Raw genomic sequence first — 16,218 nt, forward strand, 5'->3', positions numbered from 1 at the left:
ACCCCCTCGACCCCTGACCCATTGGCAATCCTCGACCCTCGACCCCTCGGCGGTCCTGCCGAACACCTTCACTGTGAGCATGGTGTGGCTATTGTTGTAGCTTAAGATGCGAACATGCCCGAGCTAAATGTCATCAGTGCGGGCGAACTGCTTCCATCCGTTCTTTGCGCACGGATGATAGCAGTTCACCCACGCTCATGACCTTCAGCTCAGGGACATCCTCATCTTAAGCTATGACACTAGTCGGTCAGCACTCGGATCGGAAGATCCTCGACCATCGACCCCTAGACCATCGACCCCCAGACCCTCGACCCCTCGACGACCCTCGACCCCCGACCCCTAGACACCTCGACCCCTCAGCGACCCTCGACCCCTCGCGACCGGCGATCCTCGACCCTCTGCATTGACCCTCGACCCCTTGGCAATCGGCGATCCTCGACCCTCGTTCCCAACCCTTGACCCTAGTTTTGGCAACTGGTGATGCTCGACCAAGTTCCGTCGGCGCCGACGCACCCCGTCAGCGATCCTCGACCCGGTTTCCTTTTTCCTCCTCCTCCTCCTCTTCTTCTTCTTCTTCTTCTTCTTCCTCTTCCTCTTCCTCGTCTTCTTCTTCCTCGTCTTCTTCTTCTTCTTCTTCCACTTCAGTGATCCTCGACCCGGTTTCCTTTTTCTTCTTCTTCTTATTCTTCTTCTTCTTCTTCTTCTTCTCCGTCCTCTTCTTCTTCTTTTCTTCTTCTTTTCTTCTTCTTATTTTCTTCTTCTCCTCTCCTCCTCCTCTTCTTCTTCTTCTTCTTCTTCTTCTTTTCTTCTCCTAATATTTTTTTTCAAGAACTAACCTAACTAACCTAGAACTAATCTAACTAACCTAACTATCAGTAGTAACTAACCTAATTACTAACAGTAGAAAAAAGAGAAAAAACAGGGGAGAGCTCACTGGAGTGGGTCGGCGGGGCACCGGGACGGCGGGGCAGAGAGGGCGTCGGGGCACCTGGTTGTCGGGGCGACGGGCCGCGCAGGCGCAGCAGACCACGGGGTAGCGGGTGGTGGGCCAGCGCGACGGGGCGGCGAGGGTGGTGGGGGTCGGGGGCGGTGTGGTGGAGTGAGAGAGAAAGAAGATAGAGAGTGGGAGGTACGGTGCGGGGGTGGGCCGTAGCCATTAGCTGTCGTTCTCTTTGTCGTCTGCTAGCAGACGGCAAAGAGGTGGGTGGGCCGTTATAGTGAACTGCCACCACTGGACCCCACCCCACCTATTTGTCATCAGCTAGCGGACGGCAAAGAATCTTTGTCGTCTGCTAGCTGACGGCAAAGAAAAGGTTGATGGCAAGTAGTATCTTTGCCATTAGCCAATTTTTTGCGTCAGCTAGCAGACGGCAAAGAACTGTCTGACGGCAAATTCCCTGATTCGAGTAGTGTTATTTAGACACACATTTATATTTTTTTGTTATACATTGAACATTTTTTCAATACACGCTAAAATTTATCGATATGGATGTTGATCATTTTTCAAATATATTTTTAGGAGTTTGAACATTAATTTTTTAAACATGATCACGTTTTTTCTATTTTTGTTCCCAAATTTAAGATAATTTTGTGTTTAAAAAATGTTCACAAATTTTTAAAAAGTACATGGTTTGTCATATGTGTTCAAAATTTTCATAAATTATTCCGAATTTGTTAAAATTTTGAGAAAAAGTGTTCCTCTTTGTAGAAGTTTCATACACAATTTGTTCATGTTGATGGATAATGACAGAAAATACAAATAGAAGTATTCAAATTAGGAAAAACTAAATGCTCATGGATGGACCCCAATTGGTAGTTTTTTGGACTATGGATAAATGACCCCAACTTTTTGTAGCAGTCTGCCATGGATATATGAAGCATCCATCTCAGGTTTGAATGACTTTAGACACGGTTTGCATGTTGCGACACGTCCAATCATTTATCGGTCCTTTCTCATCAAGAAAACTCCAGAATGCAAAGATTGTCAAGAATCCAAACAACCTGGCAAGATTTCTTGAATTGGTCATAGAACCTGGTGGAAGAAATTAGGTCCAATCAAGGGATGTCGAAAAACAACGTGCTTTCAGACGAATCCTTCTGTTCTCTACCCGAACACCCTCCATTGAATATGGTCTATTTTTAGACATGCTTGAAATAAGGACCCAAACTTTTACAATAAGATGGGCATGCCCATTACAGGCATTCATGCCTAGTTTGAACTACTTTCAACATTGTGTGCAAGTTGTGACACATCCATCCATTTATTGGCCTTTTTTAACTAAGAAAACTCAGAAAGTTGCAAAACTTGTTGATAATTCAGACAACTAATTGGCATGATGACTTGAATTGGTCATACAAGCTATTGGAAACAATTGTGGTGTAAAAAAACAACATGCTTTCAAACAAAACCTTCTGGTCTTTTGATGTGCTTTAAAAATTTTGTTTGCTCTTTTTAGAAAATATTCATTTTTTACCATTCTAAGCAATTTTGAAAAACAAGAACATACTTTTTGAAATTTCTATACAATTTTGAAAAATGCAAATACTTGTATTTGATGGATAAATTTGAAAAGGCAAACATTTTTTGATTTTTTAAAAATAAAAGCACGGGCATTTCCTAAATAAATAAATAAAATGAAAAAATGTAAAAGAAACAAATATCAAATAGAAAAAAAGAAAAATAAATAATGGAAAAAGACTTGTTTGCTACAGTAAACTGGTCGCTGATGGATAGTTCTTGTAGTCCAAGTTTCGAAGTTAGATACTGAAGCCTATCAGATGAGCAGTCAGTAGCGAGAGTAACAATGTTTGATCCCTCGCACTACCATTCTTGTTTCGGCGAAATCACTAATTAAGGAGTACTCGTTGCAAAGAGTACTCCACTTTCCCGTCGTGACAAGTGGCGCACATGCAGCACGCCACTTGTTGCAACCTGGGAGTTTTCCCTTTTTTCGTAGATCCGTTTATTCAAAACATTTTATCTCTTAAACCGTGCGTCCAAATCTTGAACCGTTTTCACCGTTGGATTCCTCGCGTCGAGATCTTCAAAACTAGATCCCATGTTGATAGGTTTTGACGAACTTTTTTTTTCACGAAAAAACCGGATGAAAAAAACGAGCGAAAAAACCGGACCGGAAGCATGGTTTTTTTCCGTTTCCGAAAGAGGCACGTCCGTGACTCTCGCGAAATCACAACCGTGCCTCTCGTGGAAGCAAAACCGCGACTCTCGTGGAAGGAAAAAAAACAGAAAACGTGTTTTTTTTCGTTTCCGAGAGGCACGGCCGTGACTCTCACGAAAGCACAACCGTGCCTCTCGCGAAAGAAAAACCGTGACTCTTGCGAAAGAAAAAAAATAGAAAACGCGCAAGTCACAACTCACAAGCCTATAATTCATCAGTTCAAATGCTTTGATATTATTTTTGTTGGTTCCCAAATAGAAACAATCATGCATTCTAGTTCTAGAAATAGAAAGTGTGATTCCGGTGCCTTAAAGCATAGGAGGAAACAAAAACTAGAAATAGATGCTCAGTCTCAAAGAAGTGCTCATGATAAATTTGTTGTGAAAGGATCCCAAACTAATTCTGAAAAGAAAACTCCAGATGCTAATATTGATGATGGTCATGATGATGATGCAGTAGAGGTTGAGGTTGCCACTACGGAAATTCATGATGTAGAAGAGATTGAGGTTCTCACTACATAAATTGATGAAGATAATGATGGCAATATTGTTGATGAATATCATGATCTCAATATTTTCGATGACATGAATAATTATGTTCAGCCTGATATATTTGATCCTGCAAATTGTTGAAATCCTACTTGCATTCTACTATGACACAAGAAAGACTTAATGGTTTGACGACAATAGCACTTGAAAATGATGTCTTGGACAAGATTAATTGTGAAGATATAATTGAAGATTTCATTTTAAGGAATACAAGACGGATGACACTTTCCAATAGAGCATGAGGTTAGTTTATTGCTTTTAGTCTTTTTGCATTGTTATTAGAGATATTTCTAAACATTTTATGAAATAATAAATCTAAATTATATAATTATGTGAGATTATTCTTGAGTTATATTATATGATTGTTTAAAAAAATTAGGGCCCATTTTGCTTGTCGCATCGGGCCCCGAATTCCTGGAAACGGCGTTGTGGATACTAACAGGTACACGGGGGAGCTGACGGTGTGTGCCGACGCTGGACGGACGGTGTTGCGATATCTTAGGGAGGAGCGCTGAAGTGCGGCAGCCTCCCCCATATGATTATATTAAAATTAATGTTGATGTCAGCTTTGTGGAAAGTTTCAGCGCTGCAAAATTGGGAGGTGTTTGCTAGGAATTCTTCTAGTGATGCCGAATAAGTGATGCCCTTATTTCTTCGTGGGAGTATATTAGTTTGTGTACCACTGTAGATGAAGCTGAGCTAAGGACGTGCCTCGCTGGTCTCTATATCGGTAATAGACATGTTATCTTAGAAACTAATTGCTCTTACGTGGTTTCATTCCTTGCAAATGATAGCCTGGACTGGTCCTCTCTCGTCGATCTAAAGAAGGAAGCGTTATCCATCACTAAACTTCTGCACAACTTTATGCTGGCTAAGATAAATAGGCGGGCCAACGAGGTGGCGCATCAAATAGCAAAATTTAGTTTTGATAATAAGTCGGAGGATATTCTATGTAATAGTTTTTCAAACTGCCTGATGCATGCTGTAAGAAACGATTGTAATAACATTTTAATTAATTAATGCATGGGAAATAAGAATGACTACAACCTCTAATAAATAAAATAAATTGATTGAGTACATTGGAACTGAGAGGATTACAGTACTTACTCCGTTTTTATTTAGTCCACGTATTAGCTTTAGTCAAAGTCAAGCTTATTATAAACTTTGACAAAATTATAAAAAATTAACATATACAATAACAAATCAATATCGTATAGATTTGTTATAGTAAATGTTTGCGCTTTTTTCTATAAACTTGATAAAACTTTACGAAGTTTGACTTCAGTCAACTCTAATATGCAGAGTGTAAAAATGAAGGGAGTACATCTCAATTGTGTGTTTTTCCCAAGAGTACAAAATCAGACGGGCATTGCACATCTCAACCTTCTATTCAACAAGTATCATTATGGATCATCAAACACGGAACATTCAGTTCGAATACATGAGCGTAGGAACCAATTAATCGATGTGATACTGATAGTAAACAAGCACACCATGATAATTCAGAGGCTTGGAGTAAGGCATCATCATCTGGGCATACTCCTGCCCATCGCAAAGCCTCATTTCAAGCATAAGTTAAGTGTGACCGTCGTATCATATAGGCTAAAAGCAACACAATGAAACAATGATTGGATTGAAAAAGAATAATCTATAAAACCAGGTATCTTAAAGCAAACGACGCGTCTAGCAAGCCAACGGTGGCTTGTTAGCGCTCTCGAGTGGCCTACTATTTTATGTAAGTTTTTTGTCCTTTGTCATCTTTTTTTGGAAAAAGAGCTAAAAAAGGAAATTACTAGCCAATTATGTATGGCCATTCACTCGTGTTGAATGTCCCATGAAACAAGTGTGAACACATTTATTTAGGACTTCTATTTTTTTACAAGGTCATAACTTTCGAACCAGGCATCGGAATTAGGACCCGTTGTCGCTGTTGGAATCCTCGCGACATGCTCTTCGAAATTAGATCCTGTATTGGTATGTTTTGATGAACTTTTTGTGTCCAATTTACTCTCTGTTTGGTGCAATTGCATAAGAGTCGATGTGCTACTACCTTATAGTCGATATGCAGCTCCCCTTTTCTTGTAGACATGCAACTTTCACTGATGCGAACAAGTGTGAACATATTTAGTTCAAGTTTTTTTTAAATGTCATAACTTTTGAACCGAACATCAAAATTAAGACCCGCTTTCATCATTGAAATCCTCGCGACGTAGCCTTCGAAAATAGATTCCGTATGGGTATGTTTCGACAAACTTTTGGGTGTGCAATTTACTCCCCGTTTGGTGCAACTACCAAGCAGTCGGTGTGTAACTATCTGACAGTCAATGTGCAACTTTTTCTCATACCCATGGACATGCATTTTTATTGATGACGCCTCCATCCCAAACTACCCCGTACTAGTGAGATGTGCAACTTCACGTGTTTCCCTGGCCAACTTCCTAGTAGGTGTGCAACTTTCATGCGGACGTGTAGTTTTCACTGTTCGCTGCCTTGTCCAACTGCCTACCAGTGGATGTGCAACTTAGTCTATTGCCTCGACTAAATAAGCCAACGAGAGAGTGCAACTTCACGGTTGTGCGTGTGAAACTATGACATCACGCGTGTGCAACTCCCGCAACCGGGATTGTGCGACTATGTCGTCACACGTGTGCAACTTCGGCGACTATGCATGAACTACTATCCGATCAGGGTGTGCAACCCTGCTTTGTGCGGAAGCAACTATGCCGACCAGGGTGTGAAACTCTGCCGCGTGTGTGCAATTGTCGCGGCCCGTGTGTGAGCAACTAGACCGCCGAGAGTGTGCAACACCACAACCGTGCGTGTGCAACTATGCCACCGTGTGTGTGCAACTATTGAGGTTGTGGGTGAGCTACTATACCAAGTAGAGTGTACAACTCTGCAACCGTGCGTGAGAAACTATCAGACAAGAATGGTCCATGCTTGTGGCCAACCAAGTTTTGACCAACAAATTATCCTCAAATGTTGTGAATGTCGGACCTATTTTCTCGGGTTCCTTTGCCTTTTTTTCTTCTCTTGGGTGCCTTGCGTATGTGATGTTCCCCCAACATCAAACGTACGATAATTTAGATCCCCAACTCATATTCCGTACCAGCCGTAGGCTCTTGACCCTCGTTAACCATCTCGATCATGTAATTCTCCTAAAATGATCATGATTTCACATGAACTAAATGGAATATGCAACTAATTCATTCAGTGCCATATGCAACTAATCTATCCAGTGCGATAGAAAATATAACAAAGGCATACAAAATGGAGCAAAATCGACACCCTTCGTACTGGGACATTCCATCGAACATGACATTGCAGTCTGGACGCTAGCGCTACCGTTGGAGTCATGGCGAGTCGCACACCTCGCGTCCACCCCTTGTGGTTCTGTGAACCCTCCCAGGATCCTCCAATCGGCTGTCGGATCAATGTCGATCGCGGGTGGGGCAGACGACGGCTTCATTGTCTACAGCTGGTCGGATGGCCACTGATCGACCGGGCGCGGAGGAGGGGACACATCCTTCTCAAGGCCCACAACATCCTTGTCCGGAACTCTCTGCGCCGCAGCTTCCCTCTCACGTGCTTCCGGTCGTTGTCCGGGTGATGTTCTCTAGCTTGCAGCTCGGCGCCATGGACGGGAGCCCACACGGACTATGCCAAGGCAACATCCGTGGTGGCGGTTTGGGACGGGGTACCGACGACGACATCTAACGCGGTGGGTGGGGTGGTGGCACGGATGGGGAAGCAATGGTAGACAGACACGAGAGGAGTGCGGTAAATTTGCTGGAGTAGTCAATTTGTTCAAATTATGGTGGGTTTGTCTGATCCGACATGGCGGTGCAGTACGGCGCATCCAGGCCTCCTTATATACGCCTAAGATTTAGGATGGATATATGAGATTGTGCCGGTCAGTCTAAACATATAGTGCCGGTTAGAGGAGCTCGTCTAGGTCGGCATTTTGTGAGAGGTACCTGCCCGTCCAGCGGGCAGTTGGGGGTTTGGGGCTTCTCTCGATCGGAGACATGGCGGCGACCCTGAAGCAAAGTCGCTAGCTGCTGTCGAAGATCTTGGTTGTCATCTTGGACATGCGTGAAAACGGAGTAAATTGCACAAAACCACCACTTTGAAGGCAAGATTTGCGAAAACCACTACAATACATTTTTTTGCAGAAAACACCATGTCTTCCGTAATCTTTTTGCAGAGAGCACTGATCAGCGGATCGGGGTCAGTTAAGCTTGTTTATGACAGGTGGGGCCCTTTTTTGCGTCCGTGGCACCGTCGGCCGTCCCGACAGCCGTTAGACGGTGCCATATGCCTCCATCCCCCATCCGTTCGTTTCTCCCCCTCTTCTCGTGTCGCCGCTCTCTACCCTCCTCGCGTCTGCCTTCTTCCCCACTCTCCTGTCGCTCTCTCCCCTCCTCTCGTCGCGTAGGTAGATGGCTACTCCGGCGAAAGCAGGCGCTGTTGGCGGCGGCGGTCCTCCCAACAGTGGCGCAGGCGACGCGGATCCCGACCCAGGCGGTGAGCTCTGCGGGAGCTCGAACCCTAGCAAGGCGACGTGAGATGCGGAGGTGCAGTATTCGGTGGAATACGCGGCGGCTAGATCTTTCGCCGCGGCGGTGGAGGCGAATCCCAATGGAAGCCACCACATCGCCTCATCCTTCAACGGTGTATAGTGAGATCCCCTTCCCTTATCCATTATTCTGTGAACTTATCTGATCCATTTCTAGGGCTAGGGCTAGGGTTAGCGTGTAGTGATATCCCCTTCCCCATCTCCATTGCATATTGTTGGCCCTATGATTGTTATTGCGATGATTTCTTTCTGAAATTAACTCATTATGTTTAAATTAGCTATTCTGTGTGTCTTATTTAGTTGAAATAAGCTATAGTTATATAGTTGGAATTATTTGATGTGTTGATCTGTATTGCAGTAGATCTTAATGAACCAAAGCTAGGGTTATTGCAGTTTTTTTGCTTTGTACTACATTGGTTACTTAAGCAACCCAAAGCTATGTATTGATGTTGTCCTGCTTTTTCATAAGTGTTATAATTGAATACTTATACAACACTATGTTTCTTTATAAATTTGCAGTCTGGATGATGAGGTTTGGGAATTGAGGATGCATTTTCATGACAGAGATAATCTTGAGAGAACTATGATGTTGTCAGACATCACTTTTTACAATCTAGTTGCACTGATAGAGACTGAAGGATATGGGGTGAGGGATTACATGTACTATGTGAAGGATCCTGGCCTAGGGATAGAAGGAATGCAAGAAATAGAGGATGATGACATGCTGGAGGAAATTCTAGACCACATAGTACAGCAGAAGCAGAAGATTTTCAATGTGACAGTTGTTAGGGCCAGTTCCCCCAAACCTGCACATATAAATTACAGTGCTAATGTTATTGAGCAGCATATCCCTCTGCAGGAAATTGGAGAGCCCCAACTGTATCAGGTAGATGAAGGAGTGTTGTTCAATGCACATCCTAGTTCAGTTTCGAACACAGCAACAGTAGTACCAGTAGAAGAACCAAGACCAATACAGTTTCAAACACAGCAGAGCACAAACAATTCAGAGGAGCAACTACAAATAGAAAAAGTTATGGAGGAGAGAAGGAGAAAGGAAATTGCAATGTTTAGGAAGAATGAGAAAGAAAAAGAGAAGGCCACTCCTTTGAAAAGGAAAGCTGCAGTTATGGACAATGAAGAGGATAGTGATGATGATAATTTGTCAGAATATGGGGATATCCTTGCTAGGCTTGAGGAAATGAAAAAACAGAGGGATGATCCATTACTGCATTATGAAGGGGACACAGATGTTGAGAAGATGTGGGATACAGATGAGGAGGAGGAACTGTATGATCCATCAGGTGAAGAAGAGGATGATGATGATCAAGAGGAGGAGGAATTGGAGGAATTGGAGGAAGTGGTGCAAGGGGAGCAACACAATGAAGAGGATCAAGAGAGTGGTCAACATATTGAGAAGAAAAATAAGGCCAAGAGAGACAGAAAAGGGCCAACTAGCAGATCACATGGAAGTGTAGAGCAAATGTTTGAGGATGACTGGATACCATCAGATGATGAGGACAAAAAACCATTAGACTTGGGTTTGGAAGATGATTATGGTGCTGAGGCAATGGCTTATGTGTTGCCCAATGGTAGGAAGAGCAGAGCAAAGAAGATGAAGCCAAGGTTATGGTATGCTGAGGACAGAGCTGACCCACAAGACCAATTTGTGAAGCATCTTTGCTTCATTGATGTGTACCAGTTCAGAACTGCACTCCAAACCCTGCACATATCACAGAACAGGAACTATGAGTATCACAAAAACTGCAGTGACAGGGTTATAGCACGGTGCATAGATGAGCAATGCCCTTTTTATATAGCAGCTTCTCAGATTGCAAATGAGAAGACATTTACCATTAGACAGCTGTATTTGGTGCACACATGCCCTTCTGTGTCAGAGAGCACCAAAGTCACTGCCAAGTGGGTTGCAAAACATTGTGAGGAGACAGTGAGGAATGACCCTAACACAACAATAACAACAATAATTAACACTGCAAAGAGCAAGTATGGAGTGGATATTTCAACCCACATGGCCTACAGAGCTAGGAAGGCAGCAAAGAATGTTGTTTTAGGAGATCAAAAGGCCCAATACACCAGGATTAGAGATTATTTAGAGGCTTTCCTAGACACCAATCCAGGTTCTAGATCTATTGTGACAACAAAACATATTAGGGAGCATCCTAGCAAGAACCCTAGGTTCCATGGACTTTTCATCTACCTGAATGGATGCAAAGAAGGGTTCCTCAATGGTTGCAGACCATTCATAGGTAATTGCCTTGTATTGTTGTTTATGCCACTTGTATGTTCTTTGAAGTACTAATCATTTGTGCTTAACTTATAGGTTTGGATGGATGCTTCATAAAGCTCACTACTGGTCAACAAATCCTAGCTACTACTGGAAGAGATGGGAACAACAACATTTTTTCCATTGCTTTTGGAATTGTAGACAAGGAGGACACTAATTCACGGACCTAGTTTCTATACCAGCTAAGGGAGGCAATAGGTGGGCAATCTGGCCAGTTTGGACAGTACACAATCATTTCAGATAGGTAAAAGGTAATATATTTAGTTGTAGTTACTTTCATGCAGTTGTAGTTACTTTCATGCAGTTGTAGTTACTTTAATGTAGTTGTAGTTACTTAGTTGTACTTGTTTCATACAGGGTCTTTTGAAAGCCATAAATAGAGTCTTCCCCAATTGCCCACAAAGGTTTTGCCTTAGGCATATCTACCAGAACTTTCAGATTGCTGGGTTTAGAGGGCCAGAATTAAAAAAATACATGGATGCAGCAAGTTACTCATATACTTAACATGGTTTTCAAGTTGCAATGGATGAGTTAAAGATAGAGTGTGAAGCAGCTTGGGTGTGGCTTAGCAAAATACCCAAACACACTTGGGCCAGACATGCCATGGATGTGAATTGCAAGACAGACTTAGTTGTTAACAATCTAAGTGAGGTTTTCAATAGGTGGGTCCTAGATGTTAGGGCTAAGCCAATAAGGACCATGGTTGATGGAATTAGGACAAAGTTGATGGTCAAGTTCAATGCAAATAGAACAAAAGTTGATACTGACAAATGGGAGATTTGTTCTACATATGCAGAGAAACTAGAAGAAGCAAAGAAGTGGTCTAGGAACTGCCAATCCTTGATGGCTGGACCACATCTTTACCAAGTGACAAGTGTAGAGAAAACATATGCTGTTAACCTGCAGAAAAACACTTGTGGGTGTAGGAAGTGGGATATGACAGCAGTGCCTTGCCATCATGCTGTCTCTGCCATTCACAAAGCTAAGCTACACCCAAAGGACTTTGTTCATGATTTTTTCAAAAAACCAATGTACAAGGCTGCATACAGTCCCATAATCTATCCAGTACCTGGCCCTGACATGTGTCCAAAGACAGACAGTAGGGACATTGACCCTCCAGTCTTCAAAGAACACAAAGGTAGAGCACAAACTAAAATAAGAAAGGGCAGACATGAGAAGCCAGCTCCAAAAGACACTTCAAGGATGGCCTCAATCACTTGTTCTAATTGCAGCAAAGTTGGCCATAGGTACACCAACTGCCATGTTGTTTTGAAGCCTGCACTAGCCATGAGAAAGAACACGCATGAGGTACAAACAATGCAAAACATGCTAAATTGCTTGTGTTCTCTATGCATGTAACAAAAATGCTGAATTACTTGTGTTCGTTTTGTAGCCAAGCATCTCTTCTTACCCACCTGATGCTGCTACTGCTGCCTCCTCTACTGCACCAGTAAGAAGGGCTGCATCTACTGCCACTGCACCAGCACTAGCAAGAAGGGCTGCATCTGCTGCCACTGCACCAGCACCAGCAAGAAGGGTTGCATCTACTGCCACTACACCAGCACGAGCAAGAAGAACTCCATCTTCTGCCACTGCGCCAGCACCAGCAAGGAGGACTCCATCTACTGCCACTGCACCAGCACCAGCAAGGAGGACTCCATCTACTGCCACTACACCATCAACAAGAACTGCTACTGCTGCTGCAAAGGGTAAGGCTCCACAAACTAGGGCTTCAACTGCTGCAAAGGGAGTAAGGGCAGCTTTCTTGCCTCCAAGACCAAACAGTGGTTCCCAGATAGTCAGAAAGCCAACCCAGAAGATAAAAGACTACCTGACTGCTTCTGGTGCAGCATGGGATTGATGTTGTGATCCAAAGTATGCTTTATCATGTTGTGACACTGCTTCTATTTTGATGACCAAGTGATCATCAAGTTATGTTCTGGTACTGTAATGACCAACTTAGGTTCTGGTACTGTAATGATCAAGTGATGATCAATTAATGTAGTGCTACTCCAGTTATGATCCTTCTGTCAAACTATGGCATTCTAGTAGTCCTGTGATGATTAACTGGGATGATCAACTAATCTAGTGCTACTCTAGTTATGATGATGGTGCTACTCTTGTGATGATAATGTTGTGCCAATCACCAAGAAGCCAGAAACCCATAACTTACCCTTGTGATGCTAGTATTGATGCCTCAACGTCGATAAAAAGCCAAAAAAGCTTACTTGATGCCTCGGGGTCGATAAAAAGCCAAAAAAGCCTATTTGATGCCTCGGCATCGATATAAAGCCAAAAACCATAGTTGAGCCTACTTGATGCCTCGGGGTTGATAAAAAGCAAAAAACCCTAATTGAGCCTACTTGATGCCTCAAGGTCGATAAAAAGCAAAAAAAAACCTAATTGAGCCTACTTGATGCCTCGGGGTCGATAAAAAGCCAAAAACCCTAGTTGAGCCTACTTGATGCCTCGGGGTCGATAAAAAGCCAAAAAAACCTAATTGAGCCTACTTGATGCCTCGGCATCGATATAAAGCCAAAAACCATAGTTGAGCCTACTTGATGCCTCGGCGTCGATATAAAGCCAAAAACCATAGTTGAGCCTACTTGATGCCTCGGGGTCAATAAAAAGCAAAAAACCCTAATTGAGCCTACTTGATGCCTCGAGGTCGATGAAAAGCCAAAAAAAAAACCTAATTGAGCCTACTTGATGCCTCGGGGTCGCTAAAAAGCCAAAAACCCTAGTTGAGCCTACTTGATGCCTCAGGGTCGATAAAAAGCCAAAAAACCTAATTGAGCGTACTTGATGCCTCGGTGTCGATATAAAGCCAAAAACCATAGTTGAGCCTACTTGATGCCTCGGGGTCGATAAAAAGCCAGAAAAACCTAAATGAGCCTACTTGATGCCTCAGCGTCGATATAAAGCCAAAAACCCTAGTTGAGCCTACTTGATTCCTCGGGGTCGATAAAAAGCCAAAAAACCATAAGTGAGCCTACTTGATGCCTCCTCGTCGATAAAAAGCCAAAAAAACCATAGTTGAGCCTACTTGATGCCTCACAATCATCAGTTGAGCATAAACACACTTAAGATCAAATTCAACAACTGTAAATAGCTTACTAAGCTAAAAAACACCAGTTGCACAGAAACATACTTAAGATCACAATCATCAATTTGCAAGCATCTTACTTAAGATCACATTCGGCACCTCCAAATACCACCACATTTTGCATTAGTTCAAATCCATACATAATAATAGTTGAAGATTAGTACATTACATCACCATAGTTCAGAAGTACTCATAGTTCAGAGAATTTAAACTACCATCATTACAGCAAATGCCAAACCACACTCTGCCAAAGGTCAGCAAATGCCAAATGATATTGCCCATTCTTCTCTTCCAGAACCACCTGCTTATCCATTTATGATGGCCTTGACTCCCTGCAGCTTCACATTGCTCTCTTCAACTGTCTTCTTCAACTCATCAATGTGGTTTTGCAAGTTCTTCCTCTCTCCAGCTAGCTTGAGCTTCATGTTCCTAATGACATTTGCTTGAGCAGCTGCTAGGTTCTTAACCATGTCATACTTCTCCTGAAGCTTGTTGGTTTCAAGATCTTTCCTTTCTACCTCTACCCTCCTTTCCTAAGCATCCAAAAGTCCATTCACATCTTCAACCAACTTCTCATAGCTTTCCTGTAGCTTCTTCTTCTCTTGTGTCAAGTCATGAACAACAAATGAATGCAAAAGATTTTCCTCAGTCCTGTCTCTCCTACTTTGTTCATACATAAACCATAACTTGGCTAATGCATTCTCAAGGGTGTTGGGCCAAGCTGGATCAATCCATTCAACTAATCCACAGTTTCTACCTTCCTGAACAAAATCAGAATTAATATAAACAAAAACATTAGAATGCTTCCAAGCAACACTATTTAATTACTATCCTCAAATTCAGAGCTTGAGCTTGCTAGCTAAAGAGAGGACTACTTAAACATGTCCTCATGCTACTTAAACAATGTTGTCCTGCTATAAAGTAAACAGAATCAATCAAATGACCTAACATGTCATACTAAACAAGTTGCATCCTCTGTCCTGCTCCAGTAACCCATGCATATTCTGTCTTAAATTATTAATAGCATGCTACACTAAACAAAGTGACCTAACTTAACAATGTTGCCAGACCAAGGGGAAAAGATGCTGCCAGAGTAAGCAATTGCTTCTGATCCACTTTCCTAACTAAACAATACAACTAAACTTAACACTAAACTGCAATGCCTGCCTCCACAGTACAGATCTAGAGAAAACAAAGGCAGAGCACAAACAAAGGCAGATCCAGAGAAAACAAATCACAATATACCTTCTCAGCGCAGCAAAGAAACCTCCCGCCAGTGTGGATTCCTTCGAAAGCAACACGCCTTTCTGCGGCCTTCCCATGTTCATTGCAGAGAACAAGCAACTCCGTTTCAGGTCCCTCGAAATCGGAGTCTTCAGTGGTAGCAGGGATCTGTAGTGCATAGGAATACCAGAGATTTGATCCACATGTCAGCAAACAAGCTCATTCAAGAAATCCCCCAAATCACAAACCCTAACCCTAAAAATTTGAACTTACCTTAATTCTGCCGTCGTCAGAACCTGAGCTGACGTACTCCACGGTGTGCTCGCTGCTATCGGACCCATCGCTCCAGGGCACCATTGCGACGCGGCGGGGGTGCGGCGACGCGGCGACGGGTGCGGCGACCAAAGCAGAGGAGCAAGACAGAGGAGGAGTGAGCGAGAGAGCAGCGAGACAGAGTGGGGAGTGGGGGCAGCACCGACCGGTCTTTTGACCGGTCCATCAAACAGAGGCATACGGCACCGTCAAACGCCGTCTAACGGCTGTCGGGACGGCCGACGGTGCCACGTACGCAAAAAAAAGGCCCCACCTGTCATAAACAAGCTTAACTGACCCCGATCCGCCGATCAATGCTTTCTGCAAAAAGATTACGAAAGATATGGTGTTTTCTGCAAAAAAATGTATTGTAGTGGTTTTCACAAACCTTGTCTTTACTTGGATTCCCAGCCGAGGCTGCTTGCACTCGCACTGCTGCTGCTTCAGCCTTCAGATTTGGAGCGCGAACTAGCTAGCAAGTGGCACATAACTGGTGGTACCAAAGGTGGCAGCAGATTCATGCCAAAGATACTGTAGCGTGTTTAACATTCTGCATATGTGCAGATTTATAGCTCCTGCGCCTTCTCGGCTAGATGCTCGCTGCCAGTGCCAGCCTCTGCATGTTGGGTGGTCTCTGGCCACACACTCTCTACTCACACGATGGGTTTTCCCCGCAGTGAACCGTACCCTCCAAGTTTACAACCTGCTTGTGACACCTGACACGTACTAGTAGTTCCGTTTGCCGAATTGGACACGTGGCATCCTGCATCTATCCCAACACTCGAGCCTCATCACGTCTCCTGTTGCCGCTCCATTTTTCTAGGTATCTCTTGTTGCTATGCATCAACATTGTTTATGTCATCTTGCTCTTTAACTCCTCTGCTAAGAAGTGAGAGCCTTACTGAAAGGAGAGAGGGAAGGCAGTCAATTTTCCACCCAGGGGAACTTGGTTACAGTAACAAGATCCA

The 16,218-nt window shown here is 43.4% G+C and overlaps 2 protein-coding genes across 2 annotated transcripts; one reads left to right on the forward strand and one right to left on the reverse strand.

Annotated features, from left to right (window-relative positions):
* The first annotated feature begins 9,003 nt into the window (after positions 1-9,003).
* LOC147976593 (uncharacterized) lies at positions 9,004-12,469 on the forward strand. The gene is made up of 3 exons (XM_087520911.1): positions 9,004-10,455; positions 11,647-11,916; positions 12,002-12,469. The coding sequence occupies exons 1-3, from the start codon at positions 9,004-9,006 to the stop codon at positions 12,467-12,469; spliced, it is 2,190 nt and encodes a 729-aa protein (XP_087377037.1).
* A 1,550-nt stretch (positions 12,470-14,019) lies between these two features.
* Positions 14,020-15,295, reverse strand: LOC147976594 (uncharacterized). The gene is made up of 4 exons (XM_087520912.1): positions 15,212-15,295; positions 14,960-15,106; positions 14,285-14,475; positions 14,020-14,242 (listed from the first exon to the last, which is right to left on the reverse strand). Exons 1-4 carry the CDS (start codon positions 15,293-15,295, stop codon positions 14,020-14,022), a joined length of 645 nt encoding a protein of 214 aa, XP_087377038.1.
* Between the last annotated feature and the right edge of the window lie 923 nt (positions 15,296-16,218).

This window comes from Triticum urartu, chromosome 4A (assembly GCF_056163025.1).
Source record: "Triticum urartu cultivar PI428250 chromosome 4A, HENAU_Tu73, whole genome shotgun sequence".
Classification (NCBI taxonomy): domain Eukaryota; kingdom Viridiplantae; phylum Streptophyta; class Magnoliopsida; order Poales; family Poaceae; genus Triticum; species Triticum urartu.